At 33.3% G+C, this 27907-nt stretch overlaps 4 protein-coding genes across 4 annotated transcripts; 1 reads left to right on the forward strand and 3 right to left on the reverse strand.

Moving 5' to 3' along the window:
• The first annotated feature begins 10465 nt into the window (after positions 1–10465).
• LOC115725116 (BTB/POZ domain-containing protein At2g24240) lies at positions 10466–12879 on the forward strand. The gene has a single exon (XM_030654547.2). It carries the CDS (start codon positions 11250–11252, stop codon positions 12591–12593), a length of 1344 nt encoding a protein of 447 aa, XP_030510407.1. The 5' UTR covers positions 10466–11249; the 3' UTR covers positions 12594–12879.
• A 1001-nt stretch (positions 12880–13880) lies between these two features.
• LOC115725117 (omega-6 fatty acid desaturase, chloroplastic) lies at positions 13881–18175 on the reverse strand. Its single transcript, XM_030654548.2, has 10 exons — positions 17778–18175; positions 17616–17670; positions 16616–16854; positions 16295–16438; positions 16016–16167; positions 15595–15717; positions 15316–15493; positions 14683–14801; positions 14478–14592; positions 13881–14380 (listed from the first exon to the last, which is right to left on the reverse strand). Exons 1-10 carry the CDS (start codon positions 17814–17816, stop codon positions 14219–14221), a joined length of 1326 nt encoding a protein of 441 aa, XP_030510408.1. The 5' UTR covers positions 17817–18175; the 3' UTR covers positions 13881–14218.
• Positions 18176–21647: 3472 nt separating this feature from the next.
• On the reverse strand, positions 21648–23221 carry LOC115725613 (protein TRACHEARY ELEMENT DIFFERENTIATION-RELATED 7). The gene has a single exon (XM_030655198.2). The coding sequence runs from the start codon at positions 22696–22698 to the stop codon at positions 21784–21786; it is 915 nt and encodes a 304-aa protein (XP_030511058.2). The 5' UTR covers positions 22699–23221; the 3' UTR covers positions 21648–21783.
• Positions 23222–23308: 87 nt separating this feature from the next.
• On the reverse strand, positions 23309–27811 carry LOC115694859 (protein trichome berefringence-like 7). Its single transcript, XM_030621959.2, has 4 exons — positions 26297–27811; positions 25783–25941; positions 24543–24849; positions 23309–23758 (listed from the first exon to the last, which is right to left on the reverse strand). The coding sequence occupies exons 1-3, from the start codon at positions 27112–27114 to the stop codon at positions 24555–24557; spliced, it is 1272 nt and encodes a 423-aa protein (XP_030477819.1). The 5' UTR covers positions 27115–27811; the 3' UTR covers positions 23309–23758; positions 24543–24554.
• Positions 27812–27907: the final 96 nt, after the last annotated feature.

Below are 27907 nucleotides of genomic sequence, written 5' to 3' on the forward strand. Positions count from 1 at the left end.
TAGTTGCTTAGTCTTGGTAGTTGGTTGATTCTATTCAGTTTGAATAGTTTTCTAATTAAAGTTTTATTCTGTTTTTTGATATTTTTTCAGGTGGAACTTCAGTATTTTATTGAGTTGGGAGCGTTGTTGGAAGATGTTATAGCTTTATTGTTTAAATTTTCGGGGGCAATTTTGTCCCATGGGGCTCGCTCTAAGATTTTAGCGGCCTATGATTGGCAAAGCATGCTCTGCGGTTAGACGATAAGCTCTCCTAGTTCGAGGAGGTTCCAGCGCCGGTGGCGGACTCGAGCGTCGTAAATTCATGAGTGATTTAATGAATTATATTTTTGTTTATGAATGTCCTTGTCATATAATATTAATTTATTAATGTACTTACATAACAAAATTTATCACTTTTTTTGATCTAATTATACATTAGTAAAATGTATCATTGCTTCAACCTATCTTTACATTGAAGAGAGTGTCAACATAGATTAATATCAATTGAAAGGATGAGTAAATATATATAGCCACAATTTTTTATTATTTCGATCTCTTTAGTAATGATTAGCCTTATATGGTTGAATAATTTTCTTTGATCTCACAAGTTATCACTATAATTGAGCTATATTTGTATAGCCTTTGGACTGAAAAATTTCTACTTCCAACCAATATGGGACTAAATAACTCAAAACTATTTTATATAACATTTGAATAGAAAAATTGTATTTCTAAGTAAATGTGGGTCAAATTACAAAATATATTTTATTCACATTTTTTTAGCAGGCTTGTCATTAATACATTTATGGTTGAATTTTGATGTGTTTAAAGAGTTTAAGTCTAGCAAAAGACTAAATTGATGAACTCAAAATAGTTATGATACATGTTTTCTTGCTTGGAATTTCTCTATCGCAAAACTATGTCTTAATTTCTTACCATTACTCATTTCGTTCCTATATATATAAAAAAAAAATAAAAGCTCTTGATGGTTATTAAAATATTTAACTATAAATATAATTTAAAAAATATTAAATTATTAAATTCTCATTCAATGGATAATAAAAAAATAAATTTGAGTTTTTATACTTAATTTAGCTACTTAATTAAAAAAAATTATAAAAAAATATCTCTTTTTACACCATATCAAAAATATATTTAGGTAAAAAATATCTAAGTCAAACTCAATTTTTTTTTTTTTATCATTTTCTCTCAAACGATAGAACAATCCCAACCTATATAATATAAAAATAAAATATTTATTTTAGGAATTTTTTCAAAAGTACGTTAATTAAAAAAATTACAATCAGTTTTACCGTAATATATCTTTTAATTCAAAAATATATATACTAAAACTTTTACATCAAAAATACGTCTCCTATACAAAATTTTTCTTTTCCTTCTTTGATCTGATCTTTAGTGTGAGATTCAAACGAGAGAGAAAGAGAAGAAAGCTTTGAAGAGAGAAAGAGTAATTTTGTTATTGATTGAATTAGTTAGGAATTACAAGAGGTTATATATATACAATGAATAACAACTAACCAACAACTAACTCCTAACTAACAACCTAACTGTCAAGACAAACACAACTCAACAATATTAACAGAATTAACTAACTAAGCTCCCTTGACAGCCCCTTCAAACTCAGTGTGGCAAGAGAAATAACACTGAGTTTGGACATGAAATCACTGAACTTGCTGCTGCTGATAGGCTTGGTGAAAAAATAATCAACAAGTTGAGCAGATGTAGGGACATGTTTAAGCTGGATTTGCCATTGAAGAACTTTGTCACGAACAAAGTATAGATCAATTTCAATATGCTTTGTTCGAGCATGCAAAATAGGGTTATCAGCCAGCAAACATGTGCTTTGGTTGTGTCACCACACAGATGGAGAGGCAGGGATTCGAATTTGAAGTTCTTGCAACAGTGATTGAATCCACACAACCTCAGTAACATCACTGGAAAGGCTTCGAAACTCATCCTCTGTTGATGATCGAGAGATGGTAACCTGTTTTTGGAATTTCCAGGCAATGAGATTACCTCTAAAGTACACACAGTAGCCTGTAGTTGATTTCCTATCATCCAAGTCTGATGCCCAATCAGCATCACAAAACACATCCAAGGCAAAGTCTTGAGCAGGTTTAATGTGGAGGCCATACTCAAGAGTACCAGCAATGTACCTTAATATTCTCTTAACTGCAGTCTTGTAGGAAAGCAAAGGAGTTTGCATGTATTGGCATACTTTGTTGACTGATAACTCTAGAAATTAGAGTTATTTTCACATTTTTTTTTAACTAAAATTGCCTTAGTTTTTAAGTTTTTAATTATTTTAGTAAGTTTTTAATTATTTTTTGAATTTATTAGTTTAATTGTAATTTTATATGTTTTTGTGTGTTTTTATAATTATTTTATTATAATATGTTATTGTTGGAATTTATTTTACCAGGATCTTAGATCTACTCACAAGTATGTTTATTAACACCCTAAATATGAACTTTCTAAAACGATGAAATAAACACATATAAAGTTTAGGAAACCTTACATTGGGTGCAGCGGAATATAATAACTCATTCCGTTCAGATATCTAGCCCTTGATTCCTTTCTGTAGCAGAGCATTATCAATATCTGAACCTGGATCTCTTTCTCTGAATCTTTGATGCTGAAACTCCTTTTGCTGAATGTCTTTCTTCACGATCTTCCTCACTATGATTGAGGTATCACTTGCTGTGTGTGGGCACTACTCATACACTAAGAATTTCGAAATTCAAGAGGGAAGAGAAAGAAGAAGTGGCAGCTAAAGATAGGGAGAGAGAAGGCTCAGTTTTTTCTGAATCAGAAGTGTGGAAAATTTAGTGTAAATTTCCTGAAGCCTTCACTATCTATTTATAGCATTCTACTAGGGTTAGGTTTGAATTATTTGGCATTAAAATAATGAAAATATCAGAGGGAAAAACCCTACAAAAGTGGCCGGCCATGCAAGGTGGATTTGGGCCTCACTTTTTGTAATTTTGCAGTTTTATCTTTTCTGCATCTGATTTTCTCAAAAATGCCAATTTTCTAATTCAACCATTTAAATGCCAATTCCCAACTATTTAATAACTATAAATAATATTGTCATTTATCATATTTATTAATTGAACCATACAAAGTATCATAATTAACAAATATGCCCCTATAAACTCTTTCCTTACAATTTCGCCCTTACTTAGTGAAAATTTCACAAATAGACATAGTCTAATTTGAGAATTATAATTGATTAATCAAAACCAATTATATGAGTCTTACAAGCAATATTATCTCAACTAGTGGGGGGACCATGGGTCTATATAACCGAGCTTCCAATAAGTAGATCAAGAATTTAGCACTAAAATTCACTAACTTATTAATTCTTCGTTGAATCCACGCATAGAACTTAGAATTGCACTCTCAGTATATAGAATGCTCTATATGTTCCACCATATAGACACATCATTAGTTATCCATTGTTATAATCCTAATGTGATCAATGATCCTCTATATGAATGATCTACACTGTAAAGGGATTAAATTACCGTTACACCCTACAATGTATTTATTCCTTAAAACACTTGACCACGTATAAATGATATTTCCGCTTATGTGAAATGAGTACTCCACCATTTATGTTCGTTTGGTCAAGCTCGAAGGAGATTATCCTTTGCTTACTATTCGCCAGATAGAAGCTACAGATTCCATGTTTATGATAGCGCTCCCACTCAATTGCACTACCGTGTTCCCAAAATGTACGTATCACCCTGACCTAAAAGTAGGCTTAACTAACAAATCAAAGAACACGAATAGCCTTTCAAGATTGAGCATAATCATATCAGGATTAAGATCATTTGATCTAGGATCAACTAGGCGATATTGACTTGAATAGATATTACGGTAAGTTTAATAAATCTAAGTCAAAGTTCAATATCGGTCCCTTCCGATGCATACTCCATGCATCCAACCTGAGCTTTACTTTAACCAATGCTCTGGAAAGAACATAGCATTTCTCCAAATGCAAGTAAACTCTGTTGTAGATTATCATATCAGTAAAACCCTATGTCTGATAAATCTAGGAAACTTTATTCACATAGTCATGTTTACTTTCCAATGTGTTGACGGCACAATAAACAGGATCAAGTATGTGAAAAGGGTTTCAGATGAATTTATACATTATGTACATATAATCATGAAATAAATCATGTAAACCATGCAACATTAAATGTTATTTCTGATCTATATTAATAAGTAAATCTGATTATATTGAAATGAGTTTTATTTAGGGCATAAAACCCAACAGTTATGTGCTATTTATTTTTAATTTTATTTTAGTTTTCTAATTAATTTTATGTATTTTTAGGTGTGTTTGTGGAATGAAATGTGGGATTAAAATGAAGAAAAACTTAAGAAAATGGGCCAAAAATGCAATTTTTAGAAAGAAAATCACATCAGCCCAAAAAGAAGCTCACTCTCGGTCAGCTCTTTGACCCCATCTAGACCGTTGGTTGACTGATCAAACGGCTCCCATCCACGCGTGCTCCTCACCCCAGACAGCAGCAAGTGGGCGCAGCAGAAGCTCCTTTCACTCCCAGCCGCGTGGTCCCCACCTCGTCAGCGTACACCCAACCAGCGCACGCCACCTCATGCACGTCAGCTCCAGCCCACCAACCGCAACCTGCCAAGCGTCCTGCAGAAGAAAAACAAAAAGGAAAAAATGGCTACTTAAATTTGATACATCTCAGCCAAATAAATTACCATACAAAAAGCCAAAATTCTCATTTTCTCCCACAACTTACACCTAAATATCAACTTTATTCTCCCAATTATTTTCACCTAAATAAACATTCCTAATTTATTTTTACCCTATCTTTTCACTATTTTTCCATCCAAACAAACATTTATTTTTTCCAATACTCTTACACATACTCTATTTATCTATTCTCTTCCCAACACTAATTAAATTAATCATTTTATTTATTTTATTTTGATTAATTTAATTCTCTAATTTTGCCTATAAATATGGTGTTGGAAGACCATTTCAAAACACATCTCTTCACCCTCCCTAAACACCTCTTCAACCCTAAACACTTCTCCATTTCACTCCACACATTTCATACTTCTACCATTTCCTTCTTACCATTTTTTTTCTACCATTTTTACATTTTGAAGAGCATGTCAAGTATGTTTATCTTTTGTAATTTTTATCTAGTTATGAGCTTCTAATCTTTTTTCAAGATTATTAAGATGATGATGAAGCAAAATATAACTAGATAGTGTTTATGTTTGTATGTTGATTTCCCATTTGTGCTATAAAGTTCATGGATTTTTCTATCAAAAATATGTCTTTTTCATCTTCAATATCATGTATTTTTGATTGTTAGAGCATGTTACACTTGGTTCTTCATTGTGCAAAAATATGATATTCTTTGATTAAATGTCTTCCATTAAATTGTTTACATCTAATTCTTAGAACATAAGTATCATATTTTGCCTAAACATAGTTTCTTTGATTTTGTGTAGTTCCATTAAATTGTAACACATTTGATGCTTAGAAATTATACATTTTATAAGTGAAGAAAAATCCTACCTTTTTGAAAATAACTTGTACTTAAATGGAAAATATATTTTTGAAAATATAGTGTGATTTATTTCAACTATATCTAAAACTTGGGAATCAATATACTTATAAATATTATTGAACTTGCATTTTGTGGATTCTAATATCTTAATAATCTTATTTTACACATCTTATTTGAAAATCATTTTCACACTCACTCATCCTTAATTTTAAGTATTTTAGTTACTTGCTTTCATTTTATTTTCAAAACCAAAATCTCATCAAATATTTGGAACTAGGTTAGAATATCCTTGCTTTGTTTAGAAAAGTTTCTTTTGATGTTAGTCAACTCCCATGGGTTCGACCTTGCACTTACATGAACACTATATTCCGAAACGATTCGTGCACTTGCGAGTATAAATATTAAAAACACTCACTTTTGAGGACAACATTGACACAATAGGAAAGTTCAGGTCTGGTGATGGTGGCATATTGGAGAGCTCCTACAATGGACCTGTAAAGGGTTGTATCTAGAGCAGGTTCACTACCATAACTAGACAACTTTAAGTCACCGTTCATTGGTGTGGATTGAGTGTTGACATTTTGCATACCAGCTTTGGTTAAGAGATCTTGGAGATATTTTGTTTGTGAGAGATGGATTCTTGCTCCAGTTCTAGTAACTTGGATTCCTAGAAAGTAGTCAACCAATCCAAGATCTTTAAGAGCAAATTTGGTGCGGAGGTCAGTGACAAGATAATCAACTAAACAGTCATCACTTCTCATAATGAGGATGTCATCAACATATACAAGCACGTAGATACAGTTGGTAGAGTTGGCTTTAATGAACAATGAGAGATCTGATTTGGAGAAGTGAAATCCATATTCAAGAAGAGCAGTAGAGAATTTTGCAAAATTAATAATTAATAATAAAAGATAATAATAATAATTTTTTTAAGTAAAAAATATAAATAAACGACGAGGTTGATTTTACAATGTACTTTTTTTGTAGAGCATACTCATTTTTTTGTATTTCTGATATTCAAATAGTTTTGAGGAATTCTACCGTAAACTTTCTATTATAATTTTTTTTTACTCAATTTCCATACCTAAAATAAACACCAAAATATTTTTTTTCAATTTTTTTTTTTTATAATATCTTTAATAACTTACTTCATATACTATCATATAAGAAACTAAAATTAAAATTATCTAAATGTTAAAAATATAAAATAAGTGCATTCGTTCACCCATATAGAACTTTTCTGTGAATGTATTATTATGACTCGAAGGTGGGAAACATTTCAAAGTTACATATTCAGTCTGACTCGAAGATGGCAATGTTTGCTCTTAGAAGCAGCTCTCTGCCTTTTGCTTGGGGAACTTACCCAATTTTTGACTCCTGTATTAAACTTTGCAAGTGGTTTAATGTTGTTACCTTTTCTCATATTCCTCGATCATTGAATCGTGTTGCGGATGCTTTAGCGGGTTGGGCTAGATGTGCAAAGGTGCAATCAATGGGTTGTTTAAGGGATGTGGCCCTCTTTGTGACTACTACTTTGATGTAGTTGGTTTGTTTGTTTTCAATAAAAGTTGCTTAATTACCAAAAAAAAATGTATTATTATGATACACAACATGACAACACACATTTAGAAGTTGGTAAAGAAAGGTTTTAAAAATTAAGTGTGTGATGATTAAGTAGTGATAATAATGTGCCGTAACTAACCCGCAATCATAAACATAGGTGATGGTAAATAGTAAAATTAAAATAACACAAATAGTTGAATTGATGATTTCCACATTATAAACAATAATAATTAAAGCCAAACACTCACTCTTTTCTGCATTTACTTTTACAAAATATGTGGTCCTCTCCTATCCTCTCGACCCCATTGCTCACACGTGTAACTAAACTAGATGTAACTATGCATAATTAGTATACTAATACATATTATATTATGATTTATTACTATAATTTCATTTTTTGGTCAAACTTGGCAAACTTCAATGAGCAAAGTTAGTTGTCTCGAAGGTCGAATTTGAGATCTTAGGGTTCGCTTCAACTCCACTATTATGAGAAAAAAAAAATACATAAGGGAAAAGTGTATTAGCTATAATGATTGTGAGGCTACATTTAAATTTTAGATTTGAGTTAGTGTTAGAGAACCTTATATCTAATATGTGAAAAAGATAATAATATACATATATAAATAAGATGCATGATACATCTTACCATAACTTTTATATAAAAAATTTGAGTTATATTTTTTTTTGGTTAAAAACAGTATAAATATGTATTTTGTTATGAAATTATACCAATACAAAATAATAATAATAATAATAATGATAATAATAATAATAATAAGGGAAATTTGCGGCAAAAGTCCCCAAAAAGGTCACTTTGATGCAGATTAGTCCCCAACCTCTAAAAATAGCAGCAATAGTTCTCAATGTCACACTTTTTATTTGTCCGTTAGTCCTAATTTTAACTGAGCCGTTTTCTTTTTTTAAATTGCCACGTGTCAAAATATTATTGGTCAAAATTATTATTTTAATTTTAAAAAATAAAAATAAAAATAAATAATTTCTTTTTCTTTTTCTTCTTTTCTTCTTTTTCTTTTTCTTTTTCTTTTTCTTTCTTTTCTTCTTCTTCTTCTTCGTCTCACTACCAGAAACCCACCAACCCCCAACCAAACCAGCACCACCACCACGCCTGAATAGCCACGACCCAAACTTGGGTTGGAATCACAACCCAAATACCCTCAAAGAAAAACCCAGAACGGTCAAAGATCTAGAACAATCACAAGCTTTTCCCGTCCACCTGCACACACACACAATGAACAGAGAACAAATTTGAGCTTGGAGAACTCAAATTTAATGGGCGTTTTTACCGCCACCACCAATCGTCGGGGGAGATCTGGGCTCTGACGAGAGAAAGAAATGGAAAGGCGAGAGAGAGGACCATCGATGTTGTCTCCGTCTAGGTTCACGACTGCAGAAGTAGAGCCCTTCGAACCTAGCAAAAATGAGAGAGAGACGAGTGAGAAAGAGATCAGAGTGTTGAGGGTTTGGGTTCTCAGACAAGAAGGAAACAAATTCGTAATTCGTTTAAGGTGACTGTCGCCAGAGATGGTGGCTTCGGTCTGCAAAAATAGAGAGGGAGAGTGAGGTCTCGTACTGCGGCTGAGAAGGAATAGATTAGAATAAGTTTAGGGTTTCACGCGTGGTGGTGGAGGGAAGAATAAGGATAAGGTTGGAAGGAAGGGCTTCTCTGTTGTAGAGGTTGTTGAGGATTGGTTAATGGAAGGGCTTCTGGCAGTGAGAAAAGACGAAGAAGATGAAGAAGAAAAGAAAGAAAAAGAGAAAGAAAGAAAAAAAAAAGAAATTATTTTTAAATTATTTATTTATTTTTATTTTTTAAAATTAAAATAATAATTTGGACCAATAATATTTTGACATGTGGCAATTTAAAAAAAGAAAACGGCTCAGTTAAAATTAGGACTAACGGACAAATAAAAAGTGTGACCTTGAGGACTATTGCCGTTATTTTTGGAGGTTGGGGACTAATCTGCATCAAAGTGACCTTTTTGGGGACTTTTGCCGTAAATTTCCCTAATAATAATACGTGTCTCATATGTATATTAATAGTAATATTGTATATATCTTTATATATTAAAAGTGTCTATCTAACGGCAATTCTTGACAAATAAACCCAAGCAATTCTTGACAAATAAACCCAATAATTAACTTAACAGACTGTTAACGTTAAACGTTAACAAATAAATAAACCCAATAATTAAACCCAAAAAATTAAACAATCTTTTTTTAAATTAAAAAAATATCTTACCCACATATCTCTCTAACAACCATTTTTGAAATTTTTTTACACGGCTAAATTCAAATTTCAAAAAATAAACCCAATAATTAAACTTAAAAAATTAAATAATATTTACGATTAACTTACATATCTCTCTAACAAACTACAATTTTTGAAATTTTTTTACACTACTAAACAATCTATTCTATTATTTTAAGAACTGGAACAAATGCAACATATATTATAACCTTATTATTATTGTTTCCAATATGTTTTTACTGGACATAAAAGTTTAATTTAAATTTATTATTCAAATCTCTCTAAATTAAATATTATTTATTTTTGATTCACTTATTTCTTTTCGAACTCATAATATAATACTTAATATAAAACATAGCATACGTGCATCGCACGTAACAATATACTAGTAAGTTATAATAATGATCCATAACATACAAAAAGAAAAAAAAAACATAGGAAGTTATATTTTTATAATTAAAATAATAATAATAATAATAATAATAATAATTTACTTATGAACTTCTCCAATACTATTTTAAGGCATGAAAATAAGTTGTTAGGTGGAAAATTAGATAAAGAGAAGTACATTTTTGTTTACATGGTGGAGCTGTTGCATTATTCCACTCACAAGTCACAATCTAGTAGTTTGTACAAGAAGAGCCAATTCAAGCTTTTAAGTATTGAAACCAAATTCTGATGAAACAAAAAATAAAAAAGAATTGAATAAAACCAAATTATTTTTGCTTGTTCAAGTATTACTTAACTTTACCACAATATAAGATTAAAATTTAAAAGCCTAGCCGAATTTTTTGAAGTCTAAGGAAGTTTACTCAAAGCCAAAGGTTGTTACTTTTGTGGACATTTTCTTTCTCCCATTAAAAATTTGGACATTATTATCCAATGAAAGATAACACTAAAATATTATTATATAACTTGTCTAATCAACCTTAATATAATTTGTTAGGTCATAAATTTGATGTGACCAAATCAAAGTAAGGATAGGAATAAGATTAATAAGAACCCTTAATTAGTGACATAACTTAAGGAAAACAAATTAAATAAATAAAAACCTATATCTGTTGACAATAGAAAGTCTCAATATCTTCATTCAAATTTTGTATTTACTTTTTAACATTTTAAGATTAAAGAACATTAAAAACAACCCCACAAGACACGCTTTCTATAGGGCAAAGAGAGCTGACTTCATGGAATCGTTTCTTAACAGCAAAAGGAATTTAATAAGGCACTATTACCTACATCACAATCTCCTGACCGTTGGATGATCATTTTCAGAAGAATCCAAGGGTGGAGATCTAAGGAGGACCACAACTCTTAACGTAGACCCACATCGCAGAGGATCCCATTGAAAAATAAACTTCCAACTATGTCCTTCTCTAAGGTAAAGAAATGAAGAGAGAGAAAAACATGGAGAAGAGAGCAAAGTAAAGAGAGGAGAGAGAGTTAAGAGAGAGAAACAGCAGAAGAAGAAGAAAAAAAGATTGTATTTTTAATTTTTTGAAGTCCAACCGCTCCAATTTCTTCTTCACCAAATCCCACAAATTTAAAAACCCATCTCCATTAGCCTCTCCTCTCCAATACCCAGATCTTCATTTTTCTCAGAACTCGATCAAATTCTTCATATTGATCAATCAAAACTCCTCTGTTTTTCCTCTTCTTTTTCCTCTGTTTACTAACAAGGTAACCTCAAAATGCTCATTCATGTAACTTCTTGATATACAAATCTTCGTTTTCCATTACAGTTTCTGGTATATAAACGAGTTTCTCAATTCCCAATTCCGGTTTCTCGATATTGGAGTTTAAATTATTTTTTTCCGGGAAAATAGTTTCATTTTCCGGGAAAATTTTCGACCATGGGAATTCAAAGAGACAGAGTTAGATTCAACGTGGGAGGAAGAATCTTCGAAACAACAGCCACAACGTTAGCCAACGCGGGTCGTAATTCCATGTTCGGAGCCATGTTCGACGAGAATTGGAACCTTCAACAACAATCCATTAACTCCGGCGGCGGCGGAGAGTACTTCCTTGATCGAAACCCCGATTGCTTCTCCGTACTCCTCGATCTTCTCCGAACACAAGAGCTTTATCTCCCTTCAAACATCCCAGAAAAGCTTCTCTACAGAGAAGCCTTGTACTACGGTCTATTAGACCATGTTCGTTTAGCGAAATGGGGTCAATTCGACGGCAACAGATTAGGCCTTTCCCGTTCAGTAAAGGGCCAAGCTCCCGGCGATGGAACCGCCATTCGGGCAGGCCCAGATGGCGGCTGCTGCGTTGCTCACGGTAGTATGGTTCACGTCTATGATTGGATGATGGAAGAACACCCTCCAATCAATCTAGATTACCAGAGAGTAAACGACGTCGGTTGGGTCGATTCAGAGAATGTGGTTGTGAGTGTGTGCGAGAGGCCGAGCCGAGGCGATGGCGGAATGGGCTTGTTTAGCTCTTCTAGTGGTGAGCTTAGGTACAAATTTCAGGTCAGACATGAGGAACAGACCAAGAGTTTCACAGCTGGGCCATTGAGTTTTAGCTCTGATTACAAGATTTACTCAAGCTGTAAAGGTAGAAGCAATGAGTATGGAATTGGTGTTTGGGATCAAGTGAGTGGAAAACAAGTTGATTTTTACTATGAACCACCTGGTTGGTCACTTGGTGAGGCTGACAAACTCCAATGGTTAAATGGTACTAATTGTTTGCTTGTAGCAACTTTGTTCCCTAGAAAAGATAACTGTTACATTAGCTTGCTTGATTTCAGAGAAAAGAAGAGAATGGTTTGGAATTGGTCTGATATCGGCGCGCCTTTAACTATAGACGAAAGGCGAGTTAGAGATGCCATTGCTATGGAGGAGAGTAACTCAGTTTGTGTTGTGAATGAGTATGAAGAATTGGGTTTCATTGATCTTCGAATTTCGGGTGGCGGTATTAGGTGGAGCTCAAGAAGTAGGCTAATGAAGGGGAAAATGCCTGATGAGCCTTGTTATCCAAAACTTGCTTTACATGAAGGTCAACTCTTCTCTTCCATGGATGATTGTATCTCAGTATTTTGTGGTCCTGATTGGGTTTTAACTTCTAGGCTTAGAAATAGCTACGGTGGTTCAATTTGTGATTTTTCCATTGGTGGGGATCGTCTCTTTGCTCTCCACAGTGAAGAAAATGTGTTTGATATATGGGAAACTCCACCTCCACCAGTCATATGACTTTGGTTTTTTTCTTTTCTTCTGGTTTAATTTTTTATATTCTTTTTGAGTGTTTTTGTTTTTCCCTTTGTTTATCTTTGACATACATAGTTGTGCCATATTGTGAGTTAGAGTAATACAAACCATATTGTAGGTTTAGAAATACTTGAAGATATGTATAGGAAACAGAGAGAGTGAAAGTGATGGCTTAACTGTAATGTAACTTAATCAGACTTCTATTATTCTCTACACTGTCAAAAGACTGTATTATGAGATTTGTCATTCATGAAAAGAAAAAGTTACAAAATTTATTACTCAAACTTGAAGAAGAAGAAAAAAAATTGTTTCAAATTCTGTTATCCTCTTATTGGCATCTTTGAACAATTGCTTTTCATTGGTTTTGCTAATAAGAGATAAGAAAGAGCTCTTTTAACTTTTCACTTTTGGACTGAAACTCAGAGAACAGAGAACCTAGTTCACTTTCCTTCTTTTGACCTCGGCTTTACCAAAGTTAATCTCTCTCTCTCTCTCCTGTTGTTGACAAGAGAGAGAGAGAGAGAGAGAGAGAGAGAGAGAGAGAGAGAGAGAGAGAGAGAGAGAGAGAGAGAGAGAGAGAGAGAGAGAGAGAGCATGTGAGCAGTTGCAACTGCTTTGACAGATATTATATGGTATGAATTGAAGATGAGTTTGCATAAAGTTATTAGTTGTTGGTACTTTGCAGCCTTTAGTTTCAGATGAGCTCTCCTTATTATGATCTCATCTCATAATCATAAATAATAGTACAAAAAAGCCACAAAACTCTTCAAGTACACTATTATAATTATGTTTATTCAATGTATTAATGTAACAAATGGAGATAAGTGAAGAAAACCAATTTAAACAAAGACCACCTGCACTGCAGCATAAGGGAATTTAATATCAATAAGTTCTCTGTTCTCTGTTTTGTGTTTGTACGGAAAATATTATTAAGAGCCATTGGGTAACAAAAGCTACAATCTTTATATTAAAAAGTAACTAAAGTCAGAAGATGCTGTGCTGTTCGCAATAATGAGTTTAAAAATCCAACATTGCTTACTATGATAATGGTTGTAGTTTAACTTAAAAGATCAGTTAATTCCAGAGTGTTGTGAATTAAAATATGCTGAAAATGAGGAGGGTCTGAACACCCAATGAGGATCCTTCTAGTCTAGGATACTTTTATTTAATAAAGAAGCATCCTTTAAACAAGAGTGTTCTTCTTCCTTTATAAACTAAAAACACTATTTAAATATATATAAATAATATATAGTGAAAATGAGGAGGTTCTCATCACTCAAAAAAAGAATCACCCAGTACTTTTTGTATTAATAGATAAGGCATCTTTGAACTTTTTTTTAACAAGAAGGTTATTCCTATATAAAACCAAAAAAAATAACATTCAACCAAACTATTCCTTAACTTCCAGGAAGGTTCCTTCAATGTAACATTTCATCTACTTAATCAATAACCCTTTTTGAAAGTACACTGAAATGTAATGGTAGAAATCATGAAGGAAACAAAAAATGGTGATTCAAAGCATGCTTGCTCTATCTTGACTAGGAAAGATTAGGATAAGAGATAAGAATTAAGCCGAAAAGTATGTGACCCCACTAGGTAACACAAGAGACTCAAGCATAATCAGGCATCACCTTTTTGAGAAATCCAATAGGTTGAGAGTCTTCAGGTGCAAGTTCATCAAAGGGAACATAATTTCTCTCCTTATCATATACATGACACAATGTCATTATCGTCTTCATTAAACGCCAGCTCCATGTAGCCTCGTTCAAATACTGCACGATTCAAACAAATGACATCAAATCATCTTGAAATGTTAGATTTTCGATACTAGTTTATGTTTTCACAATGGAGTGAGAAATCCATAATTACCTTTCCCCAATTATCTTGGATGGACTTGTGAGCTGCCCGCAAGTTATAACTCGGAATCCTTGAAGATATATGGTGAGGGATGTGGACATTTATATCATGGCAAAGGATCTCAATCCTGCCCAAAAGGAAAAGGGTCAGCTAACAATCCCATTGTGGAGAAGATATCAACTCAAACAATGAGAAATAAGGGATGCAGAAAGAGTACCAACGAGGGTAATCGCAATGAACTGTTCCGTTTAGTTGAGCTTGAGCTGCATTCCACTCATCTGGAGATTTAAATGGTATATGAGGAGCTGTATGATGTACCATTGTGAAAGTACTCATCTACAGGTTGAGAAAGAGTAAGAAATGTTAGACATGAATATTGAAATATATTCACTTGAGTAAGGAAGGATCATCTGGTCTACAAGAAACTTAACAGAACATTAAGTGTATTAGTCAGGCAAATCTAGTAACCAACATTCAAGTGGGATATGCTTACAGCAGTAACATTTTCAAATTAAATTTCTGAAATAATTGCAACACTGCGAGATGAATTTGTGGTACACAACACATCATGCATAGATTGAAACAAATATTCTTCCTGTTAAGTGAATCTCAATGTTCAACTAATTTGGGCGTATGGAAGTACTAATAATCATTCAAAAACAGGGTAACTTGTTAACAGAAATGCAGATAAAAATCTAAAATGCATGCCCACTTTTGTTTAGGAACTAGAAAAATTGGTTAGCTATAACAAATGTTGGTGATTATATGGTGTTTTTAATTACAAAAGGGAAACTAGCATCATTTAACTTTTCAAGATATTAATAGGAAGACACAAAATAAGTAGTAATACCCAAAAGTGATAGCCCAGCCACGGCATCAACCAGTATTTGACCCATCCTATGATCCCCGTCTTCCATATAATCAATGGCCATCCGACGAACATAAAAGCAAATACACAAGCCAAACTTATCTTCACCCTTTTAACTTCATTTGATCTGAACTTCTTCAAATCGAAGTGGCATATCACCCTAATTGGAACCAGAACAGTAACAAGAATAATGTCTGGTGAAACCAAGTTTAAAACTTAATTCCATATCGAAGGATACAAAACATTAGAAATATGTATTACCAATGAGCTATTGACATCCATGGCCGAAATGGGCCATATCCATAAATAATTGCCTTGCGCAAAGCAGGCGATGAATCAAATTCGTCTTTGCAAACAGGTTGCCAAGCAGTATCCTCAAAAAGCCTGGGATTTAGATAAACTACAAGTTAACAACCAAGAGAATTAAGCCAGACAAAGTGGGAGTAATGAAAACATACATATTGTTTAGATTCCAATAGCTTAATATGCTTTCAAGACCATGCAGTGGAAATTACTAAATTCTAGTATTCAATGTTAATAAGTCAGGAAACATGCTTATGAAGAGAAAATCTTGCCATCATATAACTAGTGAAGATGCTAAAACAGACACAAATGAGAATGAACAAAAATAATTTATAAATATTTCGATAACAAAGAAAACATTAGAAAAAGTTCAACACACATGTTTGTTTTTGCATGATGCCGTTCATGCTTAAAGCGCCATGGTTCATATGGGTATATCAGCGGCAAAAATGCTAGTGTTCCAACAATGTCTTCCACTAGTTTGTTTCTTGAAAATGACTTGTGCGCGCAATCATGACCTATAACAAAGAACTAATAGTTGGGGGAGAAAAAGTACAAGGATTAGATTAGTTTTAAACAAATTGAATGAATCAAAGAAAGAAAGAAGTAAGCCTTTTCAGAAATCTATAAAATAAAGAGAGAAATGTTAAGAACAAACCCCAGTTACTGCTGTCCCTGTCCATGCCCAAGCCAGAGGAAGTAGATACCATGGGGATTTCGCAATCATTACGAGCCCCAAAGCATAAGAAGTGACAGATATTAACACTGTCTTCCAGGATTTTGCATCATTAATCTCAAACACCTTACAGATAAAAAAAAATGAAAAAGATAAAACACAAACATTAAACAGATATTTAATATTTTAAAACTGATATCATATCATATCATTACATTACTTTACTTTGCCTGCTCACTTAAGATGTATCCTGTAAATTCCATAGCTGATATAAGTTAAATTCATTGCAGGAAGAAGAAGTACCTCTTTTGGAAGAGTATCGATGACATCCTTTAAAGTAACATTGTTAGGAAGTGGTTCTCCAATCTGTCTGAAACCATAACTTTCTGCTAATTTTTCTCTGTTCTCAGCAATGTCTAATGGAGATGGAGTAGCTGGGATAGCCACAGCTTGTACAAAGTTAGTTTTTCTCTTGGAATATGAAAGTTGTTGTCGTTTGATTCCCTTCTGGAGAAGACCATCCCATTTCAAAAGAGAGGTGCCTGCCCATCATCACAAAGAAATTGTCACAGGGTGGCGCTAACAATGAGGAAAACGATTTGTCTACGAGGCTATTAGAGACAGCATACAAGTCTAACAATTTAAAAGATTTATAAAAAACATAACTGCTATTCAAGAGCTCTATAGAATAATCACACAAACTCAAAACAAAGTTCCAACCTCAGGAATTTGTGAATCAACATACATAAGAAAACCCACTTAAATAAGAAGTTTGGTGCTTCATTTGAATAAATCACAGCTTAAAATCAATAATACCAAAGTGCACTTTTAAACCCAGAATGTGTCAAACTCCATATAGAAAGAAATCCATTCAAATGAAAAGCCGGGTGCTTTGTATGAAAAATAAATTTCCATCTTTATCATCACTAAATTTGATTCCTCCTTTAAACCTGGAATGAAGAAAAGTGAGTGGCACTTTTAAGCTACTCAGTTTCACTCTAAGCAGAATAAGTCAATGCCAAATCCCATTTGGCTATAGACCTACTTTATCATTAGAACTCAAACCAACCACCAAATTGGCCAATAAAACTCAGAAACCAGAGAGAACAACAACAACAACAACTAAAAGAAATAACAGAATAAGTGAATTACTGAAAACCCAAGTCCTCATTTGGATACAAACCCTCCATAATTCATAACTCAAACCAAAAAACGAAAATAGGCAACGAGTTAACGAACCCAATTGTATATACACATCAACAAGCAAAATAGGCAAGAGAAAAACAAACAGTAAAAGACCCACTTGGTGAATAATGAGCAGCCATTCTTCGAATTCGAATTTGCTTCTGATGGGGTCCCTGAAATCAAAACCAGAATAAACAAATAAAACCTTAGACCTTTAAACAAAAACCAAAGAAAGACATTGAAAAGTTGTTGGTAATAATGGGAATGTGGAAAAACTGACGGTGAATAGGAACATAGAATCTGCAAGTCTACAAGCCATTGTTAATAAGGAGAATTGCAGAGGAATCCCAGTTCAAAAGGGACCCCAAAAACAGAAAACAACAACTTGGTGTTGGTTAGAAGATAAGCTTTCCTTCCTGGGCTGAAACAATAATGGGAATAGAATAGAGAAAGTGGGTTGTTGTTGTTGTTTTTGCATACAAAACAAGGCTACGACGAGACCATAAATATAATGTGTGTGAATGAATTTCGATAAGTCACTTCTATTCTACCGCTCGCTCGTTAAGTCTCTTCTTCCCTCAAATATTGTCACTTGTCAAATATGTCATTGTCCAGCTTTAATCTTAAACCCCAACTATACCCACTAGCCACTACTTCCATTCCCTTTTAATAATCACCAATCATTTTTTACCAACAAACAAAATCCACTCAAATTACATCATTTTACATATATAAATTTTGAGTAGTTAAAAATTTTGCCTCCAATTATTTTTTCCTTAAAAACTATTATTATTGTTGTCAAATTGTGATTTTTTTTTTTTTTTGAAATGGTTAAATTGTAAAATTGACACGTAACTAATTATTTTAGATTTTACGAATTAGTATCATTATTGAATTTTGCGGCTATACACTACTCACTTTTTGGAGTGGTTTTAAGCTTTACCCTTCTCAAATGTGTATATACACATTAAGAACGTGTAAATTTTAGGGAAAAAAAAAATCATTTCAAACAAAGATTCAGATAAAAAGTAAGTATTTTTTAAGACTGACATCGAGCAGTCATCGAGTTATATCGAGCAAAATTTTTTTAATTACTAAATTTTTTTATTGGGTATCGAGTTTCCATTAAGTTCTATCGAATTTTTTCAAAGTTAAGTGTTTCAAATTTTAAAAATCTTAAAAAAATTATAAGATCATTTTTGTGTAATATCTATGGAGATGCTAAGAAAATATAAATGAAAATAATGAAGGGAGAGAAAGAAATATGAAAAATCACATAAAATAATAAGAGTGATATTGGCGGCAAAACCACCCAAACTTTATATTTTTCAACACTTAACTACAAAAATTGATTTTTTGGTGGCAAAATTACTTGAATTCCCATTCTATTTTGTACCCCTCCGTTCTAAAATCACAATTTAGTGCCACAGTCGACTATCCACTTGTACACGTGACAAATTTTTAGTGGTCCATCTACCCCCAACCGCCTCCCCCTTTTAACTAAAAAAAACCCTAGCACCCAGTCGCCTCCTTTTCCTCTCGAGCTCAGTAGCTCTCTCTTTGTTCACAGTGCGAGTTCGGCGAGTACCACTATGGGAACCACCGGTAGTCTAGTAGTCATTCTCAAAGTGGGAATCGAGATCTTAGGGTCTCTAGCTCTCCCCTTTCATTTTCCTTTTCCTTTATTCTTCTTTTTCGAACTGAACGAAAAAAAAAATAGAAACACTTAAAAGGGCGAGAGAAAGATCAAAGGAGAGAGAGAAGAAGGCAGATCAGGTTAGGATTTTTTGGGTCGTGGCATTCAGTTCTGTGGCCTGTCTGGCATGGGGTGGTCGGACAAGGGTGGCGTTGTGCACCGTGAAAGAGTGTGTGAGAGGGGGTCGGAGAAGGTTGGGTTATGAGGTAGGTGGCTGGGTGCTAGGATTTTTTCAGTTAAGAAGAAGATGAAGATAAGAAAAAGAAAAAGGAAAAAAAAAAGAAAAGAAAAAAGAAAAGAAAATAATTTTTTATTTTTATAATTTTTAAATTATTTTTTTATAATATTTTAATAATTAATATTATGTGTGCTACTAAAAATTTGTCACGTGTACAAGTGTGTACATGCGGACAGCTACTGTGGCACTTAACTGTGATTTTTGGACAAAGGGTACAGAGCAAAATGGAATGGGAGTTTAGATAGTTTTGCTCCTAAAAAATTGATTTTTGTGGTTAAGCGTTAAAAAATATAAAGTTTGGATGGTTTTGCCGCTAATATCTCTAATAAGAATGGCGAGTAGTGATGGTAGATCTTTTCATAAATTTTGTGGTGGAAAGTGGATGAAAGAGTGAGATAAAAAAAAAAGAAAAAAAAAGAGTGAAATTGAGTTGTGAATGAAATAATTTTGAAAAAGATGGAAAGATTAGCATATTTTGTAAGATAACAACAAAATATGAGTCTTTCTAAATATAAAGTGTTTATACATACAAACTCAAATTTCCCTTAACAATTGATGGCAAATGTCATTGCCATTGGCAATGCATGAAGCATCTACAAGAATACTTTGACTTTTTTTAAGAAGCCTACTCCTAATCTATAGTATCACATTGCTAATTATCAAAAATCAATTATGTATTCCCAACAAATAACAAATATCTAAAAGTAAGAGTAACAAATAAATGGTCGGCATCATAACATTTTTAGTTTTTAAAATCATTATTATCTCTAACAATTTCAAAGCTTCTAGATTCTCAAAAAAAAAAAAAAAAAAAATCTGGACGGTAGAAGATGATGAAAGCTTGGGAAAACGAAAAGATTGTACTAAGAACATTACTTTATTTATTTTTTTTTTTTTTGAAAGGGACTAAGAACATTACTTAATATATAAAGAAGAATTAATGCATCACGTGTTGCATATTATTAATTAATCCTTTTTACACGTTTTATTTATGTATTTGTTTTGTAGGAACATATATGTATTATGAAGTTTTGGCTTGAAAATGTTGATCGTCAAGATACATTCAGTATGTTTGCTAAGAAGGCACAATAAATGGAAGAATGAAGAAAGTAATATATTTGATGAAAACAATGTGAGAGAAAAGAAAAAGAAGAAGAGGATTTTTTGTTTATAACTTGAATACTTTACTTGAGAATATTGAGAGAGATGAAAAATATTCTTTATTGAATTTTTTAGGTTGACCGACATATTTGAATTCAAAATTGAGGTAAAATTAGTATGATGATATGCATGCTTACATGTTTAGCGTACATATTTTATAGTATTCTATTAGATAACATATTAGTAAGAACAGTATTAGTGTACACAGAGCTGCACTAAATACCGACAAATATATATTAAGAAAATTCTAAAGCTATTAGTTCAGCAAATCAGTAAGAGCGGTATTGATGCACATAAAGCTTCATTGGATACTAATAGATATATGATAGGCTTTGTCGTACAAACTTTTCAAACTTAGTACGTGTTGGACGCGGGATAAGATCATGATTAAGTGTATGGGTACCTAGTTACGATCTGGTTATATGTTTATGTTTATGTTTTTTTTTTACGGAGTCTATCGACTCACATATATTGTTTATATGTGTAGGTTAAGGCAAGGCAAGGCAAGGCAAATGATGAACAATAGTGAATTCGGGCTAGACGAAGATTGTACATATCGGGACAGTTAGACCTGAAGTGTTTAGATCTTCGGAATAATTATGCCTTATTTTGGTAGTTGCTAGACGACAACTTTTGTAGTACACATATTTTGTAAACAGATATAACTTTCAAATGGAATTCCAAAATATGTATTTGTATATATTTATTTCAATTTAAATTTATTAATAAAAGTTTTAATTATTCATGTTTTTCAATAAACTTTTTAATTAACAAAGGAGTACACAATAATTAGAAAATTCGATAACGTGCTTAATCTAGTAGAGCGTTACAGATTTCTAATTCCAAACCTGCAATCAATTTTGATTAGGCGTCCATTGCAACAAAAAAAAAAAAAAAATCGATTAGGCGTGTATATGGTAAAAAAAAAAAAAAAATACATTCATAAATGTCAGTGTAATGGCTGGTTGATCATTAGCTAATGATTTTTGATAGGGAAACTACCTATGTGTATGGCCATATTTTGGAATCTATAACAGGTTTTTGACACAAAGGAATTAATAATCTTTTTTACATTCATATATGTTTTATTTTCAAAATAATTGTTGATACATATACATTAATCAAAGAACAATATTTGAAAAATGTTGAGTGTAGTAATTGCAATCTCAACTTTCAATTAGGCATTTTTCTTCAAGTATGATGAGTAGTCCCAGAGGATTCTCCTACTTCAATTTCCTTAGGATGATCATGTGGAGATTTAACTTGTGATCCTTCCATTACCTTTTCAGTTTTCTGGATTTCTTCGTCTATATGGATATCTTCTTCAATGGTTAGTATCTTCATTTGTTCACCATGTGGACCAGGTATGATAGCTTCTTGGACTTTCATGTGTTCATCAAATTTTACAATCTCTGTTTTATCAGCCATTCTTTTCTTCTTCTTCTTGATGAAGCAGCACAGAGCAACTGAGAGGAAAGCGAGGAAGAATAGACCGCCAAGTGAAACAAAGACAACAATTATAACAGTTGAATGGTGTCCTGGTGCTGGTGGCGGAGGTGGAACAATGTGAGGCGGTGGAGGAGGATAAAGAGGACGAGGTGGTGGGATTGAAGGACGGGGATGTGGTGATGGTGGAGGAAGAGGACGGGGGCGAGGTGGTGGTTTGACAGATGGTGATGGTGGTGTTTTGGGGGGACGAGGTGGTGGTTTAACCGATGGTGATGGTGGTGTGATTGGTGGACGGGGTGGTGGTTTGACTGATGGTGATGGAGGTGTTTTTGGAGGACGAGGTGGTGGTGTGGTTGGTGGACGAGGTGGTGGTTTGACTGATGGTGATGGTGGTGTGATTGGTGGACGAGGTGGTGGTTTGACTGATGGTGATGGTGGTGTTTTTGGGGGACGGGGTGGTGGCTTCACAGTTGGTGACGGTGGTGTGATTGGGGGACGAGGTTGTGGTGTAATCGGAGTTGGGAATGGTGAAGGCTGAGGTTTAACGGGAGCGTGGGGCGGAGCAACATTTGGAGGGAATGGTAATGGAGGATAGTTGGTGGGTGGTGGAAGAGGAAAAACAGGGAACTTGAGGTCATTGTTACCAGAAGAAGCCATATTGATATGAACAAAAGCTTAGAGAAGTTTTTGTTGCAAAGAAATGATGTTATGGGACTCAGTTGTGTTTATTGATGGAAATTATAGCAAGTACTTATACCTATCTGCATAATAGTGTTGAGTAAAAGGGGTTTGATTTGTGTACTTCTAAGCTATAATGACTTGACTCTCATGCCAAGGCTTTGATAGGGTTGTCTTTGGTTGCATTGAAAAACACTTCTTCGTATGTTTTTGTTTCTATTTTATTGCTTGGTTTTTCTTGTACAAAACATGGGACTCCTATTAGTATTGACCAAATATAGTATTCATCATGAGTTTTTAACTTTTGAAAACAAACATTTCATCATGTGTCATATGCTTATTCTCTCTTAATACATTTTTTTTAATAAGAAGTAAAATTTGCAAGTTAACAACCTTCTAAGCAAGGTCTCTCCTTCTCTCTCCATCTACAGAAATACTATGGATTTAGTGTTATATAAATATTTGGTATTTTAATATAAACCAAGAACATAGTATCAAATACCCAATTTTCAATAATGTCTTGTACTATTTTTTTTTTTTTTGTAATACCAGTACAAGTTAATTATAGCCTACCATTATTCACATGTAATAAAATAAATAAATGAAATTCTTTTCTCCCTTTTTGTTGAGAACAAAACTTATTGTTCACATCACAAGCCTGTATAAATGAACAAAACTGTGACCTCAGACTCTCAGTAACCCAAAAACTAGTTTGTAAGGTACAAAAGAATTGCTAAAAAGAATGACCAAATCGAAAACAAAACTTGCTACAAAACTGTTCCATACATGATACATCTCTGTGTTCGTTTTCCGCCTAACAGAGAAATGTAAAATAATTTTTATACCTTCCGAAAACAAAGGGCATGTCAGAATTTGCCGGCATCTCTGAGCTTATAAAGAGCTTCAGGACGTGTCGAAAGGCACCGAGGCACAAAGTTGCAACTTATTCCACCAGGAAAAGTTTTCATAAGTGAGTTTTGTTTTCGGTTACTAATAACTTGTAAAAGAACCGGTCTTGATAAATAATTTTTTTCTTCAACTGCACCAACCAAAGATAAACAATATAAATAAAATAGCAGAATTTTTAAAGGTCTGGAAAGGTCAGCAGAGGATGTTCGGGAAAGAATCAAATTCTTGACAACTACCTGGATATTCAAAACTAAACACTTTGAGGATTTCTCTTTTCTAGACTTATGTAGGGATTGGGGTGTGTTATTACAAATTTGTTTTGATTAATTTTATGTTTCCATGATCTGTTTACGATGGTTTTTCCTCTGCCATAAGTGAGTTTTACAATATATATCGGGGGAAAGCCAGTCTAAGACAAGTGGTCTCTTTCTCTTTTAAAAAAAACAATAAAAATAAATAAGGAGCATAAATTAACCCTTTTTTTTTCGGTATCATAAGACGGGACTGGTTTATATATCGGATGATATATATAGCTGACAGTTAGTATTAAACAACAGTAAGAACTTCCTTTATTCCAGTCTTTTTCCCCTCTTTTCTAAGAAAACAAACATGAATATAAAATAATTTAGTCCAATCCTTACTTTGTTATTATATTATATTTATACTTAGAAAAATAAACTTTAGTTTAAGGAAATGGACACAGCAAATGTAGCAAATAAGAGTCATGCAAGCTAATTCTCTGCTAATAGAGAAGGCAATCTCATACATTTACCTATGAATGAAACCAAGTAGCAACCCCCATTGAATATTTGCTAATCAGTTTTAGACCAGTCATTTCAAAGCAAGGCATAATAATCATGTAAAGTAGCAAAACACAGCCGAAAAGAGATGAGCGTAATAAAGTGAGAACTTACTTGCTATGCCATTCACCTGACATGAAGCTCATCATCAAGCAAGTATGAAAGGAGAATTTCATTCCATACATCAGGTACACCAGGTAGGCACCAGTGGCTACAATCAGGAACAGACGGGTTGTCACTCCACTGACCAACATGTGCATCACTTCGAAAAGATGACATTGAAGTAACATGCAACACGGTTACAGGAAGTGTCATGTTCTTTACAACGTCGAAAACAGTGTCAGAGAATATACTGTGTTCTCTGCCTTCGGTTTCAAACACAGGGTGTTGGGTCACATTGCAAACTCTTCGAGTGAAATTACTAGCACAAAACAATCATCATCGTTAGTTAATAGTTACGCAGATGCTCATTGCCGTATCAAGAAAAAACTACAAAAGAAAAGTCAATTTTCATTGCAGGATGATCAGCACACGATTCACATATGCACTCATTTTTGAGTTAGTGACATTTTTTTTATCTGCTCTCTAAATACAATGCTACAAGATCAAAACGTTTATATTTGTACCAAAACTTACTAGCTTCCTGATCTGGTATAGGAAAATAAACAGAACTTTAAAAGAATCTGCATTTTACACATAATGAACTTGCAAAACCAACTCGAAAGATGCAAAAATTTCATGAGAGAAGAAATTGAAATAGTCAGGAGATACTACTGATAATGACTGACTACAAAGCCAAGTGTTTCCGTCTCTAGTTCATACGAACATTTCATTCTGATATACATTTACTACTTTAGAACATAATAATAATAATACTGTAATGATAACCAAAGTTTAGAAATCTGTTATAAAAAATATTAAAAAACAAAATGTACAAAACATCCCATTCCAATATCCACACCTGAATCAACATAAATTAGATTTTTGTTGTTTCGAATATCTTTCTCCAAGATACCCTAGCCACTAACGCTAACCCGACGATTGTAGAATACATTGAATTAAAATCAATTATTTAAAGCTCAATTTTTTTATTCTCAGTAATCCTAGCCCCATGTTAACAACAAGCAGTTAGTGGAAGGTTGCACAAAGTTGGTACTTGGGAGTCAAAAGGCAGCACTTAAATAGTTTCATGTTCATCAATGGGAAGATATTAGAAAACAACTTTTCAAAAATAGACAAAATCCATGTTTTCCACTGGCAACGGATAACAAAATTCTCAAGCAAGTTTCCCAAAACAACAAGAACAATAAATATGGTTCAAAAGATAATATTCCACTCCAATATCAATGAGTACCTCCAGTGTGACGGTTCAAAAGTACGAAAGAAAATTTGCGTTCGATTTGTATCAATACTTTTCTCTACCCACGATGCCCATGTGTCTAGTGCTGTTCTGTAGGCGGTAGGAATTGACATTCCAAGCTTTAGGAAATTTCCCACCTGAAAATAGCAACCACTGTCCAGAATAGAAGCTAATAGTCAATATAAATGACAATTATGGCTACATAAATCAACAACTAAGCTTAAGCATGCTAGATGGAAGTAATTAGTAACTTTCGACAGAGATTCATTCATCATGAAGCTAATATGTACATTGATGAGTATCTATTTCTAAATCTAAATGAAATGACTTTTTAATAAAGTGTTTATTGTTGTACACAAATATATGACATCCGGAGTGTTGAAAGTAAATTTAAGCAGTCAAAACAAATGTAAGTCTCAACAGTACAGAATCATTTCAACTAGTATGAAATTTCATTTCTTAAAACAAAATAACCATAGAACCTACATTGAAGATCAAGGGAGCTTACATTTTGAAAAGTTTCCCTGGAACCCACCATTGACCTGTATTGAAAATGAGAATATCTGAATCAATCCAGTGGTTACTGATATCATCCAATTTGTCCAACTTCAGTGTAGACTTGACCCTTTTAGGAGCATGTTTTGGCATAGAACCTTGTTGCACCAGGAAAACCGAGCGATAGAACTCAATAGTAAAATTAAAAGAACCAAACCGAACACCTAAATATCTAATTTGTTTGGTGATCTCATTCCCATTGACTTCATACACACTCTTCTTGTCTTGTACACCAGTCATAAGCAAGCATATAAGAGACTCCCATTGTGTTCTACTCATAGAATCACCAACAAAAACAACTTTTTTACCTCGAAACCGTTCCAACAATCTTTGCACATTAAATGCTGCAAAATTACAGTTCCTAGGCTTCCAACTCCACTTAAGATAATCATCATCTTCCCTACCATTACGCAAGCAATCGAATCCTCGTTCTGCAAAGGGACATTCTGTTGCATTGTACAATGGATAACGATTGTCTAAGACCCAATTTCCATCAAGCACATTGCAACTACTTCCACTTTCAGAATTATTAAAAGTGGAAATATTACCATACACATTTAAGGCTGGGAGCAAATAATGGTAACCACAAAGAAAGGCTATAATGAATGAAAGCAATGAACCTATCACTACAAGTAGCTTGAATAAACGAGAGACTGAATTCAACCGATTGATCCTTGGGCTTCCTACATTCAATGCCTTTCGATTGAATGAAACATTCCTATTATATGACACATTTCTATTCAATGAAATACTCCTGTTGAAAGTAACCATCTTAATCGACAAGACCACCACCAAGGTTTTTGGAAACTATTCATAGTGAGCATGATAATACCAAATCAAGATTCAAACCATTGCATCTCTCCACAAACAGTATTCTCAATCCCATAACTACCAAACCCCAAAACTATCATATCAAAATGATTAAAACTTCCCAAAACACAAAACCCACCTGCTCAAATTTCTTGAATCTCAAAGAAGAACAAGTCAAGGCATTTCACATTCAATCTTCAAACACAAAACTCAAGCATTCCAATCTAAAAAAATCCGACCCACTACAGGAATTATTAAGGAAAAAACGAAATGGGCAAGCTTCAAATCGGAAGAAGAAAAATACCCAGATGCCAGAAAACCATGCAAAGCAAAGCAGAGATATTGAATAAAGACATAAGCAAGTGAATAAACTAAAGCTTCTATTTTTTTTCCTGCTTTCAAAGAGATGGATAGAGATGAAGAAAATCTACCATTTCTTTTTACAGATCTTTTGGGATGATTCCAAAATGGGTTAGCTGGTAAAAAGAGTTGGCTTTGAGTTGGGTTTGAGATGGAGATCGGAGGTGGTTGAAAGCAGAACCAAAGTAATATATATCAAAAGAAGAAAAACCGAGAAAAGCATTATTTATTTATTTATGGTATTAAAAACTAGAATTTAATAGTGTTTGATTAGTTCGTGGAGATTGAACGTGTAAATGTGTAACATCAAATTAATGTCCTTTTTATGTTCAAAAAAAAAAAAAAAAAAAAAATTAATGTCCTTTTATTATTTTATATATATGTTTGGTAGACA

This window comes from Cannabis sativa, chromosome 6 (genome assembly GCF_029168945.1).
Source record: "Cannabis sativa cultivar Pink pepper isolate KNU-18-1 chromosome 6, ASM2916894v1, whole genome shotgun sequence".
Classification (NCBI taxonomy): domain Eukaryota; kingdom Viridiplantae; phylum Streptophyta; class Magnoliopsida; order Rosales; family Cannabaceae; genus Cannabis; species Cannabis sativa.